Genomic DNA, 11,213 nt, shown 5'->3' with positions numbered 1-11,213 from the left:
CACATTCCAAAGGATACACTGGATGCAGCTCCTGCCACCAGCGGAAGAAGAAGGTTTGGGTCTTGGTGCATGCTCACTGTGGCAATTATGTTTGATAGAACTCGATCTGTGATCTTTGGAATACTTTTCTCATCTAAGCTAACGCTATCTGTGCTAGCTGTTTGTGAGCTGATCTGTGCCAAAGATATATTGTGCAGTATTGTGCTACATTGGATGATTGTGTATCGCACAGTGCTGTGTCGGTTAATGTATTCTATTGATGCCCTGCACTGTGCTGGATTCTTCTCTGAATAGACTCTAATTGCCTTGAGGAACTCGTTCAGAGAGGCAACTAGCTCTTTTGTTCTGTAAATCCACAGCACAGTTTCATCTGTGAATATTTCATTGTAGTTAATGGATGTCCCTGATTTTATGTGAGCTATTCCATACTGGAGCACTCGGAATGCATTTTTGAACATCTTTACTTTTCTTCCCAGAATGTTCTTTCTTAGCTCTTCGTATATCTCGCCGTAAAATGTGCTAAATACATCAGGAAAGCTCTGCAGGCCGCAATAGTACAGCTTCATTCCTTTTTTAAAGTGTGTTTCTGTTTTTATCTTGTACAGGATTTCTTCTTTTCGTATCTCTTCTCTTCTGTTCTGTATTTTAAGTATCTCGTAGTACAGTGCTATGTTTGCTCTTTTTTCTCTCGGAATGTCTACCTCCAACAGCTCAGGCACTTCTTCACTCTCCAGCACTTTTATCATCAGGCCCATCAGACAAGTTCTTTCTTTTTTTGTTGTATTCTCACTGATTATCCTACTTTTTATTTCTTCCACTATTTTCTGTTTTATCCGTGTGTCAAGCATAGTCAGTCTTCCTATCAGCATACGCAGCTCTGAGCACGGCCTGGTTTTTATTATTCTTAAGATCTGTTTGTGGTAAATGCTTTTCTCTCGCTCTGTGAGATCTTCAGTGTCCACTAGGCTGAAGTATTCTTCCAGCTTCGTCTGTGATAAAATGATCCTTGAGAAGATGCTTTGTGTCTTACTTCCATCTATCCATTTCTTAACAAGGCTTATGCTAGCATCCTTTCTATTGCATAGCATCATCTTTATAACTGATGCAGCAGTTTCTTGGCTGATATTCTCTATTTCTACCAGATCCAGAGCACTAACCAGCCATTTATTCATCTGTTTTCCGCGGGCTACCAATGATATCAGCAAATTGCACAGAGTCTCTCTATTGCATCCTTTTGACATCCTAAGAACTGGCTCCAGACACTGCGAGACTGCATAGCAATCATCAGTGCAGTATAATTTCTCAACTTCCTGTATGTATTTCTGGTCTAGCTCTCCCGCACAGTACAGCATGCCTCCTGCCAGCACATACAGCGACAGATGAAAGGATCTATACTTCACCAACCGATTTAAAATGCTTTTGATGTCTCTGCGAAGTAGATAGGATATGACAGGACTTACTGACTTTATATCTCCTCTCTGCAGAACCACAAAAACAAGAGAAGCCGCACACGACAGGCTGTACAGATACTCGTTTTTATAGCAAGACTCCACTACTCTCTCCATCTCTTCAGGAGGAAGCTTGCTGAGAATATTGCCCACTAAGCGAATAGCTGCTATCTTTTGGAGGGAGAGATAGTATGGAAGAAAAGGAAGGAGGCTTTGGTAGAAGGCGTGGGATGTTTCAACTTCCTGTGCTAAATAAGAGAGTATCTGCATTGATGCATCGTCTTTTGACTTGAGATACTTTCTCGTCTCTTTGGCCACTATGCCCTCTTCCAGCTTACTCAGCAAGCTGCCCATGAGCTTTTCATTGCTAGGCAGCCCTTCAACCACTCCCAGGAAGACTTTGTATTGGCTTACGACTATTTTTCCATTCTCTATTGATTTTTGTATTATATTTTTAAGTATGGTGCTCTCTGCTGTCTTATCTTTATCTTTCAGCACGCACAGTATCATCCATATTTCGTCTTTATTGGAGTACTCTATCTCGCACACCAGGCGCCTTGCATAGTACTCGCCTATTTCTGCGCGCTCCTTCACTATCCTGTTGGTGACGTATTTTATGCTACATAGTTTATTAAGTTCATTCATGTGAAAAATTTTATCATGCCGTCAGAGCCAGAAAAGACCACAGCGTACAACAAGAAGCACAGAGTGATAGCCACAAATATGCCATTCAACATTTCAGACGAAGAAGTGCTAAAACACTTCAGAGGAGCAGTGGGCGTGGAAAGACACACAAAAAACGGAGTCGCCACCGGTGCAATGTTCATCCAGTGCGAAAACAGCAGCGATGTCAACAGATTCATCAAGACACTCGACAGCACTGAAATCAAAGGAAGAGAAATCAAAGTGTCCCAGCTGCACGACAAGGAGGTGTTCAAAGCAAAGCAGAAGTTTGAAGGCGCCGCAGACGAGAACAGCAAAGGAAGACAGAGACGCATTGAGTTCGAAAACACCCAGAGAAGAAAGCTCCCAGAAGGCGAAGAAGACAGAACTTTGTTCATCACAAACATTTCATTCAAAGACACAGAGGATGAAATAGTAGAGGTATTCGCACAGTACGGTGAGGTAGAGCAGTGCACCCTCGTAGTCAACAAGGAGACAGGTGCTCCAACAGGAAGAGCATTCGTTCTCTTCAAAGACGCAAGCAGCTGCAAGGAAGCCCTCAAGAGCCAGGTGGTTCTTAATGACAGAGTTCTTGTAGTGCTGAAGTACATCTCTCCAGAAGCTCTCAGAAGAAAAGAGCAGGAAAAAGAAGAAAAAGAGATACAAAGAGAAAAAAACATAAAAGACAGAAAGGAGGGAAGGCTGGAGCCAAGAGACCCTGAAAAGCTGAGCACCTGCAGAGTGCACATCTCGCACATGGACAAGAAACTCACCAGAAAAACCCTATCAAAAGCAATTGAAGAATACTTCCAGGCAAAGCACGAAAAGAAAGTGAAGCTGAGAGGCGTCAACTTGACAGCCAACGCAGCAAAGAGAAACCCTGGATACTGCTTTGTTACTTTTAAATTCCCAGAAGACGCAGAGACTTTCCTAAAGGAGCAAAAGGGGCTGCACAGAGAGTTTGGATACAAAATGAAAGCAGAGTACGCCATGGAGAGCAAAGAGTTCTTAGAGAAGGGAATAAAGAAGAAGCCTTCAAAGATAGATAGAATAGAAAAAAGAAACAGAAAAGAAGCAGCCGCCCAGAGAAAATAATTCCCTAGATGGAAATCTTATCTTATCTGACCATTATTTAGCTAACTAGATGAAATAACGGTTTTACTACTACGCAAATACTTAATAAAAAGTGTTTAAATTCATTCTTTTTATTTGATGCTTTCCAGCTCCTGCTCGGTCTTTGCAAGAATGGCCTTTGTGCTCTCCAGCGCCTTTTCTGTTTCTTCTCTTCTCTGCTCTATCATTCTTAGCACGTAGTAGTTGTCTTCCTTTCCTTCTGCGCTCTGTTTTTCTTTCTCCAGCTGCGACATTTCCTCTTCGTACGACTTAACATCTTTTTTCAGTCTTTCTATCGACTGCTCTTTGACTCTTATTTTCTTTTCCATAAAATAATTGCAGACCGGAAGAGTCTGAATAAATAATGCAACAGAAATTTGAATTTCCAAAGGGCTTTTCTGATGCGCTGCACTACCCAAATAAATTCCAAGTTGCAGTGGACTGTTTTTCTGCGCCAATTATCCCTGCGCGCAATCTCCTGAATCTCCCAAATGTTTCTGAGCGGTCAGATGCCTATCCCCTAGCGTGGCTGGTTTTATCCAGAGATTTGCAGCACGCACTGGCCTCTGTGGATACTTAAAACAGATACTCCCAGTCTCTAAAAGGAAATATCAGAGATACCAGAAAATGAAAAATATTCGCACTAATTCTCCAAATTAGCGCGCACACCTCTAAAAACAGAAATAAAAACAAAAGTGTACTAGCCCTTTCCGAATACATCTTTATTTAGTTGTAAGTAAGATACCGTGGCGTAGATGAGAACTTTGCATATCCCTTGATCACTTTCTCAACTGCCATCAGGAAATCTTTTTCAGTTGCCACTTTTCTTCTCTCTCTGATGGCAAACATCCCCGCCTCTGTGCACACACTGCGCAGCTCTGCTCCTGTTGCACTCGGGCACAGCCGGGCTATCAGCTCGTATCGAATGTTTTTTTCCACGCTCATGGGCTTTGTGTGGATCTTAAGGATTGCTGCTCTTCCTGCCAAATCTGGAAGTGCGAACTCAACTTTTCTGTCGAGTCTTCCCGGCCGCAGCAGAGCAGGATCGAGTGTATCTGGCCTGTTTGTCGCCATCAGCACTTTTATATTCCCCCTGGACTCAAATCCATCCAACTGGTTGATTAGCTCCAACATAGTACGCTGCACCTCGTTATTCCCGCCGTCAAATCTTGTGCTGCCAAAAGCATCTACTTCATCGAAGAATATGATGCATGCTTTCTTCGATTTTGCAAGCTCAAACAGCTCGCGCACCATCCTAGCTCCCTCTCCTACGTACTTTTGCACTAGTTCAGAGCCAATCACTCTAATGAACGTAGCATTGGCTCTGTTGGCCACTGCCCGAGCACAGAGCGTCTTTCCTGTTCCTGGTGGCCCGTAGAGAAGAACGCCCTTTGGAGGATCAATCCCAAGTTTGATGAACTTTTCAGGGTTCATTAGCGGCAGCTCAACAACTTCTTTGATTTTTTCTATCTGCTCTGCGCATCCTCCTATGTCTGCGTACGTTACGTCTGGCTTTTCTTCTATCTGCATCAGAGTCACTGCGTTGTCTATTTTTGCAGGGAGGGGGACCATTATCTGGTACTTCACTCTGTCCACTCCCACTCGGATTCCCTCTGAAATGTCTTCTTTGTTCAGCGACTTGCTTCTTCCCACGATAAACTTAGCAATTTGTTTGATGTTTATCATGTATCTGTCATTTCCTGCGGGATCCTCCATTACTTTGCAGCACCTGGCGACCTGCAGAGTCTTTTCCGTCTTGGCTCTCTGCGTGTCGCTTGCCAGATTCCAGAGCATGGGAGGCGCTAGGCCCGTTTCAACCTCTCGCAGCCCAAGCTTTGAGCTGACGCGCTCGTAGAGCCCCTTGACTTCCTTCTCCAAGTCGAGTATTTTGTTCGTGTAGTAGCTCTTCCCGTAATTTGTGATCAACTCAACTTCATTTTCGCTTAGTGCCTCTTCTGTAGCTTCTCTCATGCGAATAAAAACAAATTCCAGCAAATAAACAAATATTGAATTTCCAGCTTGGATTTGGAATTTGCGCGAAATTAAAATAAACCAATCAAGAGAGGAATTATCAGTCTCCATCTTTATACAGAAAATAAAAGGGGATTTATAAATGGAAAAGAAAGAGAGCAGTCGAACACTGGAAATGTCAGAAATATCAGAGCGACTGAAGAACCAAATAATCAACGGATGCGGAGGGAGCTTGTGCACGGGGATCTTCTGCAAGCTGTCGGATATTGATGAAATAGTTGATGAAATAGCTGGACTACTTCTGGAGTACGGAGACTATTTTACGTGCGATTCGCTGTACTTTGTGCACGGGAGAACCGTCCACGAGGCAGAGACAGAGAACAAGAACACAATGCGGCTTGGACTCCATCCGAATCTCAGCACGTCATTCCTCCCGCAGATAAACAACATACAGCACACGCAGACAGCTGAGAAAGACCACAAGACGCAGACTAGAGGATCTTTGGCGATGGCTAAGAATGTTCTGAAGTACTTCTACCTATCAGTCCGAAGTAACGGCCACATGTCGCACTCTGCAAGCCCTCTGATCAGAACAGACGGATGCTTCTCCGCAGGGGTATTGCCTTCTGGGGAAAATCAATTTCGAATAAAGAGATGCCCTGATGAAAATTCCAAAAAAGAATATTTGAAAATGGAGCTTGCAAGGATCATTCATAGAAAAAAGCCAAAGTCAACGGCAATCATGCTCCAGGGCCTTTTTTACCACGAGCTAAACAGGCTGCGCGTCTCGTACTCTGTGCCCACCACTGTGCGGATAGTAAAACTGTTCAATGCGGTGAAAGAGTGCGTGAAGTTCGAGAAAAAATACTTCATCAGGTTCCTGGAGGCTGCAGAGAAGCTGTGCGATGCAACAAAAGCTGAGAGTCTCCTGTGCATGGAGGGATGCAACAAGATGGTGGGCGGGCTGAGCTACAACAGGCAGCCAGAGTGCGGATTCAAAGAAGAAGAAGAGTTCCCCATTTCCAGAAACTGCATTCCGCGAAAGGAAATATCAGCGAGAGTCCTCGAGGAGTGTCCAACATGCAATGGATCCCTGGAGGACTGCGAGTATCCCCACTGCGATACGCTGTGCTACGGGTCGAATAAGCTGTGTGTCAATGAGCTGATAGATCTGATCAAAAGCCTGATCATTGTGATCGACAATACGAGCGTGATAAACATGAGGGAGGGAACACTTCTCCTGGCAATTCTGAAGAGTCTCAGAGCCCTCTACAGGTTTTCAGTGGAGACAGGAATCATCCACCACTCCATATTCATCAATCGCAGATTCTCCAGGCTCCTTAATTACAAGGTGGAGATTCGGTACCACAAGGAGGGAGGGCCCAGCATATTCGACTTCCCTTTTATTTTGGACATGGCTGCTAAATCAGATCTTATCCAGATAGAAAACACAGACAGAATGAAGGCAGAGCTGCAGGATGCGTTCTTTAGATCGCTGTTTGAGGGAAAGATCCCGCCGTATCTAAACCTGGAAATACACCGTGAATCAGTGGTGCAGGACTCTCTTAAGCTTCTCCAGTCGATAAAAGACGGGATGGCGTGGAAGCAGCTGAAGATAAAGTTTCGGGGAGAAGATGGGGTAGACTCAGGAGGAATAAAAAAAGAGTTCTTCCAAATACTCAGCCAGAAAACGCTCGGTGAATGGGACATATTTAAAGACGAAGGGGGCATTCTGTGGTTCAAGCTTTTCTCTCCCGAAGAGATGGAGGCAAGAAGGCACCAGTACAGGATCCTTGGGAGCATTTTGGGCCTTGCTGCGTACAATGGGGCTGTGCTGTGCTTCTACTTCCCGCAGGTATTTTACAAGCGGCTGCTAGGATATGCTGGCACTCTGGATGATTTGAAAACAGTGGAGCCAAAGATCTACCAGACGCTGACTCAAATGCGGGACATGTCTCCTGAGGAGATTGAATCGCTCGGACTGGAATACGCACTGAATGGAAAAGTGTACGGAGTGACTGCGTGGAACTTAGAAGAGTTTATTGAGGTGTACTGCAAAGAGATATTGGAGGTGCGATTGGAGCCTGCTTTCAACCTGATCAAAGACGGTCTGTGGTCCATCTGCGGAGACACGTTTATTCGGTCTCTTCTCCCGTGCGAGCTGAGCATACTGATAGGGGGCATGGAGTGCGTAAACATGGAAGAGATTGAGAAGTACACTATCTACAACGGGTACAGGAGAGACTCTCCGTTTGTTCAGTCGTTTTGGGAGATATTCAAGCAGTACGACAAAAATATGCAGAAAAAGTTTTTAAGGTTTGTAACGGGAACTGATAGAGCGCCATCGGGTGGCCTGAGCAGAATGGCTCTTGTATTTATGCGCAACGGTGGAGATACAGACAGGCTGCCGTCCTCTCAGACCTGCTTCAATACGTTCCTTATTCCGGAGTATTCGGACAAGAAAAAGCTGAAAGAAAAGCTGGACTTAGCAATAAGCCACACGGAGGGGTTCTTCCTTCTTTAGTATGCGAATAAAAGAGAATTGGGCTATCTTATTTTTCAGTGCTTTGTTTCTTCAGAGATTCTGTTCTTTATTTTCTGTATTTTCTCCTCTGTGCAGTGTAAAATTAAATGGTTTATTTTTTCTTAGTGCAGACTAGTTCTCAGAAAAAGTGTACACGATAAAAATAGTGCAGAAGTGCAAAATTTTCAAATGGCCAAAACCAGAAAAAAAGACAAAACCAAGGGAAAGCTGTGCAAAGAAAAAGTAGATACAATTGAGTTTGTGGCTGAGGAAAGAGAAAACTACCTCAAAGCGCTGAGCAAAAGAAAAAAGACAAAAAAGAAGCAGCACTACATAATGATCGAGGAGCAGAAGAAAGAGGCGAAGAGAGAAAAGAGAAAAAGCCACAGAATAAGAGAAACAGAAAGAGCAGACATAGCGCAAAGAGTGCTGGACTCAGCCATGCAGCGAGAAGAAGAAAAAGAAACAAAGATAGGAAATTCTATAGTAACCATTAGAGAGCTCTAGAAGCAGATTAAAGAAAAGGCCAAGACACAACCTCCAGAGACTTAGAATAGACAATAAATATTTAAATAACCGTTAGAGTAACACAAAGAGAAAGATATTTAGCCAGTGCCATGTTTATTACCTACAACCTATTAATATTTATAGACATTCCGTCCATGGACATTCTGCTCCTGTACAAAACTGTTTCCAGCGGGCGGACATTTGTTATTTTCATTCCTATGATCCCCACAATGCTCGAGTGTGCTGAGTGGTTTTGAATGAATATTATGCAGCTTTTGTCTTTCAGCTTACTTGCCCTCACCACTGCTTCATTTACATGCCAATATCTCGTATTGCTCACCTTACCGCATCTCTTGACGCTTCTTCCAACTGGACTTCCAGTTGATAGCGCAGTTACCAGGTGGTCAAGCAGCAGCGCTTTGGACTCAAATAGACACTGGCTCCTAAGAGAGCTTATGGCCTCCCATTTACCCAGGAGACTGTACTGTTTTTCCAAGCTTTTATCCAGGGGAATTTTAACGGCTAAAACAGTATTGCGCATGTGTATTACTAGAATGGGAGACAAACCCGTGTAGATGGGAAGCGACTCAAGGAGATTGGCTCCATCGATGGGCTTAAATGGCTTTAGTAGCTTAGTAAGTCCGCTGTTTTTGTAGAAATAGTATCGAATGACTTGCTCTATTGGGGAGCACTCTTTCTCTAACTTGCCATGTGTTATTAGGGAGTAAATGCCTCTTTCTATTTCTGTTACTTCCTGCTGCTCCTCGAACACTATGTCATCCGTGTCTTCTGAGGCTATTCTTCTATTTAGCACTCTTATCCTGTCTTTTTTCTTTATTCCGTTAACTACCTCTACCTTCCTGTGATATCCAGAGACTTTATACACTATGTCAGCATTTTTCTTTATTGTGTACGACACAATTGGAAGTTTGCAATCAATGAACTTGTGGTTTGTCACAACTTGTATCCTGCGCCCCATCCAATCTACGCCACAAAACACCTTTCTTCTGACATTCTTATACCCTTCTGTTCTCCCTGGGTGTGTAATTAGCACGTCATCCGTGCGGGAGATAAGACCCTCTGTGATTATTTTGCTCATTCCATACGGGGATACTTCTTTGCTGTAGTAGACCTGGGGCTGTACGTACTTTTCAGGCAGCACAAGAATATCCCTGTTTAGCCTTATGATGAAGTGTGCAATTGCTGTCTTTATTACAACCTTTCTAACGGCTACTCGTCTAACTTCAGGTTTTTCACCGTTATTGGCTGTGCTATTCTTCAGAGACATTCTTACCTTTCCATTCTTGTTGATTTTAACCAATTTCCCGTCTATCTCCAGCAAGACACTCTTTATGCACTGTATTTCCCCAGGGATATTCACCGTAAGCACAACCCGCTCTCCTGAATAAACCGTGTCTTTTTCCTCTACTGTTCTGTCCATATACTTTATTCTAGCTGCATCTAGCTGCAATTCCAGTTTTTCAGCACTGACATCACTGCCATTTTTGCAATTACTCTTCATAGTAATGCTAGGTGGAGTCTTTATGCTTCTATCAACCCAGACAGCTCCCTCATCTCCTGCTGCTATGACTATCTCTGGATCATCCATAGCTCTAAGGTACCTTTGAATGGCTATCAGGTGCTTAGTCCAGTTGCTTCCCTTAGCCAGTTCATCCACTGCATCAGTTGGCTCTTTTAAGATCGTAGATACCTCCACTATTCTCCTGCACAGCTCTTCTCGCACTGTAGGAGTGTCAGTTAGCTTTTCAGCTAGATAGTACAGATGCAATCCACACCTTGCATACCCCCTGAAGAGCTCGCTCTCACTGGAGTGCGCACAGTTTTTATCGACAAAGATCCCTGCAGCATCCATCAGCAGCATAATCTGTGTGCTATCTACCTCTTCTATCTCTTCCAGCAGGTTAATTGCCATTATATTCAGCAGCACCCGAACACCCGGCTCATCCACACACTCAATTTGCATGCACTGTCTTGCCAGCGTAAACAGAGCTTTACTCCTTCCCTCCTGTGATAGATGCTTTATATTCCTGTAGAGAATTAGAGCGTATCGAAGAGAGCTAATGAATGGCACAGAGCTATCCAGGACATAGTACTCGCTGTCTATTTCACCACCCGTCTCTACAATTCGTCTGATCATCATCTCAGAGAGAATCGGGTGTTTATCGTCGCTTCCTATTATCTCAGAAACCACATCAAACATCTTCTCCGGGTTGTTGCTTAGCCCCAGATAGAATGCTCTCTCTATCAGCACTTTCTTATCACTGATGATGGCTTTGCCCAGGGACCAAAGGCTCGAAAAAGAGAACCCAGTTTCTACCTTGCTGCGCACTGTCTTATCGATTACTTTCCTGCACTGCGCTTGAACACTCTCCTGCGAGAAAAAAGAAGGAAGAGCAATGTCGCAGTGCTCTCCCTCTACGCCAATGGAAAGAGGAACAGGCGAGATTCCATCAATAGAGTACTCCACTACTTTCATCCACAGCCTATCCAGCATTCCATCAAGGACACTCTCTCTTACTAAATGCATCTTTTTTCTTTTTCGCTCCACCCCTATTTCCAGAGAGCCTATGGCATCTGCTAAGCTGCAATCATTTGATGGCACACTTATGTTCGACAGAGCAGAAGAAGTACGGGAAAGACCATTAGAACTGCAATCATCCGTAGGCAGCAAGCCCGCACAATCAGCCACCGCACTGCTCCTTTGAGGCGTGCTCTCTCTGAAGTTACCATCGCTATTCTCTTTTTTATCTTTCCTATCTGCGGGGCTCAGCTCCTTCAGCAGCTCTCCTTCGATTATTCTGTCCACCTCCTCCGATAAGTCTCCATGAGCGTACTTTCTATCTGTGAAGTGTCTCGTAAGTGCGCTCTCCAAGATTCTCTCTGCTTCTTTGCTGCCTGTCAGCCTGTCAAGCACTAAGTCGCTCACCGCGTATACCACGGGCACTCTAAAATATTTCATGAAATTG

At 44.1% G+C, this 11,213-nt stretch overlaps 7 protein-coding genes across 7 annotated transcripts; 3 read left to right on the top strand and 4 right to left on the bottom strand.

The window, feature by feature from the left end:
• On the bottom strand, positions 1-2,093 carry NEMIN01_1528 (uncharacterized protein; the record flags this gene model as incomplete). The annotated part of the gene is made up of 1 exon (XM_051477470.1): positions 1-2,093. A coding segment is annotated over one exon (2,093 nt), but the record flags the coding sequence as incomplete, so codon positions are not given.
• Positions 2,094-2,108: 15 nt separating this feature from the next.
• Positions 2,109-3,206, top strand: NEMIN01_1527 (uncharacterized protein; the record flags this gene model as incomplete). Its single annotated transcript, XM_051477469.1, has 1 exon — positions 2,109-3,206. The coding sequence occupies one exon, from the start codon at positions 2,109-2,111 to the stop codon at positions 3,204-3,206; it is 1,098 nt and encodes a 365-aa protein (XP_051333429.1).
• A 110-nt stretch (positions 3,207-3,316) lies between these two features.
• Positions 3,317-3,553, bottom strand: NEMIN01_1494 (uncharacterized protein; the record flags this gene model as incomplete). Its single annotated transcript, XM_051477436.1, has 1 exon — positions 3,317-3,553. The coding sequence occupies one exon, from the start codon at positions 3,551-3,553 to the stop codon at positions 3,317-3,319; it is 237 nt and encodes a 78-aa protein (XP_051333396.1).
• A 397-nt stretch (positions 3,554-3,950) lies between these two features.
• NEMIN01_1526 (26S proteasome regulatory subunit T1) lies at positions 3,951-5,195 on the bottom strand (the record flags this gene model as incomplete). Its single annotated transcript, XM_051477468.1, has 1 exon — positions 3,951-5,195. One exon carries the CDS (start codon positions 5,193-5,195, stop codon positions 3,951-3,953), a length of 1,245 nt encoding a protein of 414 aa, XP_051333428.1.
• A 142-nt stretch (positions 5,196-5,337) lies between these two features.
• On the top strand, positions 5,338-7,719 carry NEMIN01_1525 (ubiquitin-protein ligase E3 A; the record flags this gene model as incomplete). The annotated part of the gene is made up of 1 exon (XM_051477467.1): positions 5,338-7,719. The coding sequence occupies one exon, from the start codon at positions 5,338-5,340 to the stop codon at positions 7,717-7,719; it is 2,382 nt and encodes a 793-aa protein (XP_051333427.1).
• A 189-nt stretch (positions 7,720-7,908) lies between these two features.
• NEMIN01_1524 (uncharacterized protein) lies at positions 7,909-8,226 on the top strand (the record flags this gene model as incomplete). Its single annotated transcript, XM_051477466.1, has 1 exon — positions 7,909-8,226. The coding sequence occupies one exon, from the start codon at positions 7,909-7,911 to the stop codon at positions 8,224-8,226; it is 318 nt and encodes a 105-aa protein (XP_051333426.1).
• A 121-nt stretch (positions 8,227-8,347) lies between these two features.
• NEMIN01_1523 (uncharacterized protein) lies at positions 8,348-11,206 on the bottom strand (the record flags this gene model as incomplete). The annotated part of the gene is made up of 1 exon (XM_051477465.1): positions 8,348-11,206. One exon carries the CDS (start codon positions 11,204-11,206, stop codon positions 8,348-8,350), a length of 2,859 nt encoding a protein of 952 aa, XP_051333425.1.
• Between the last annotated feature and the right edge of the window lie 7 nt (positions 11,207-11,213).

The sequence above is a fragment of the Nematocida minor genome (genome assembly GCF_024244105.1).
Source record: "Nematocida minor strain JUm1510 chromosome Unknown 7682, whole genome shotgun sequence".
Classification (NCBI taxonomy): domain Eukaryota; kingdom Fungi; phylum Microsporidia; genus Nematocida; species Nematocida minor.
Note: the sequence above shows the minus strand (reverse complement) of the source record. Positions and strands in the feature narration are given on the sequence as shown.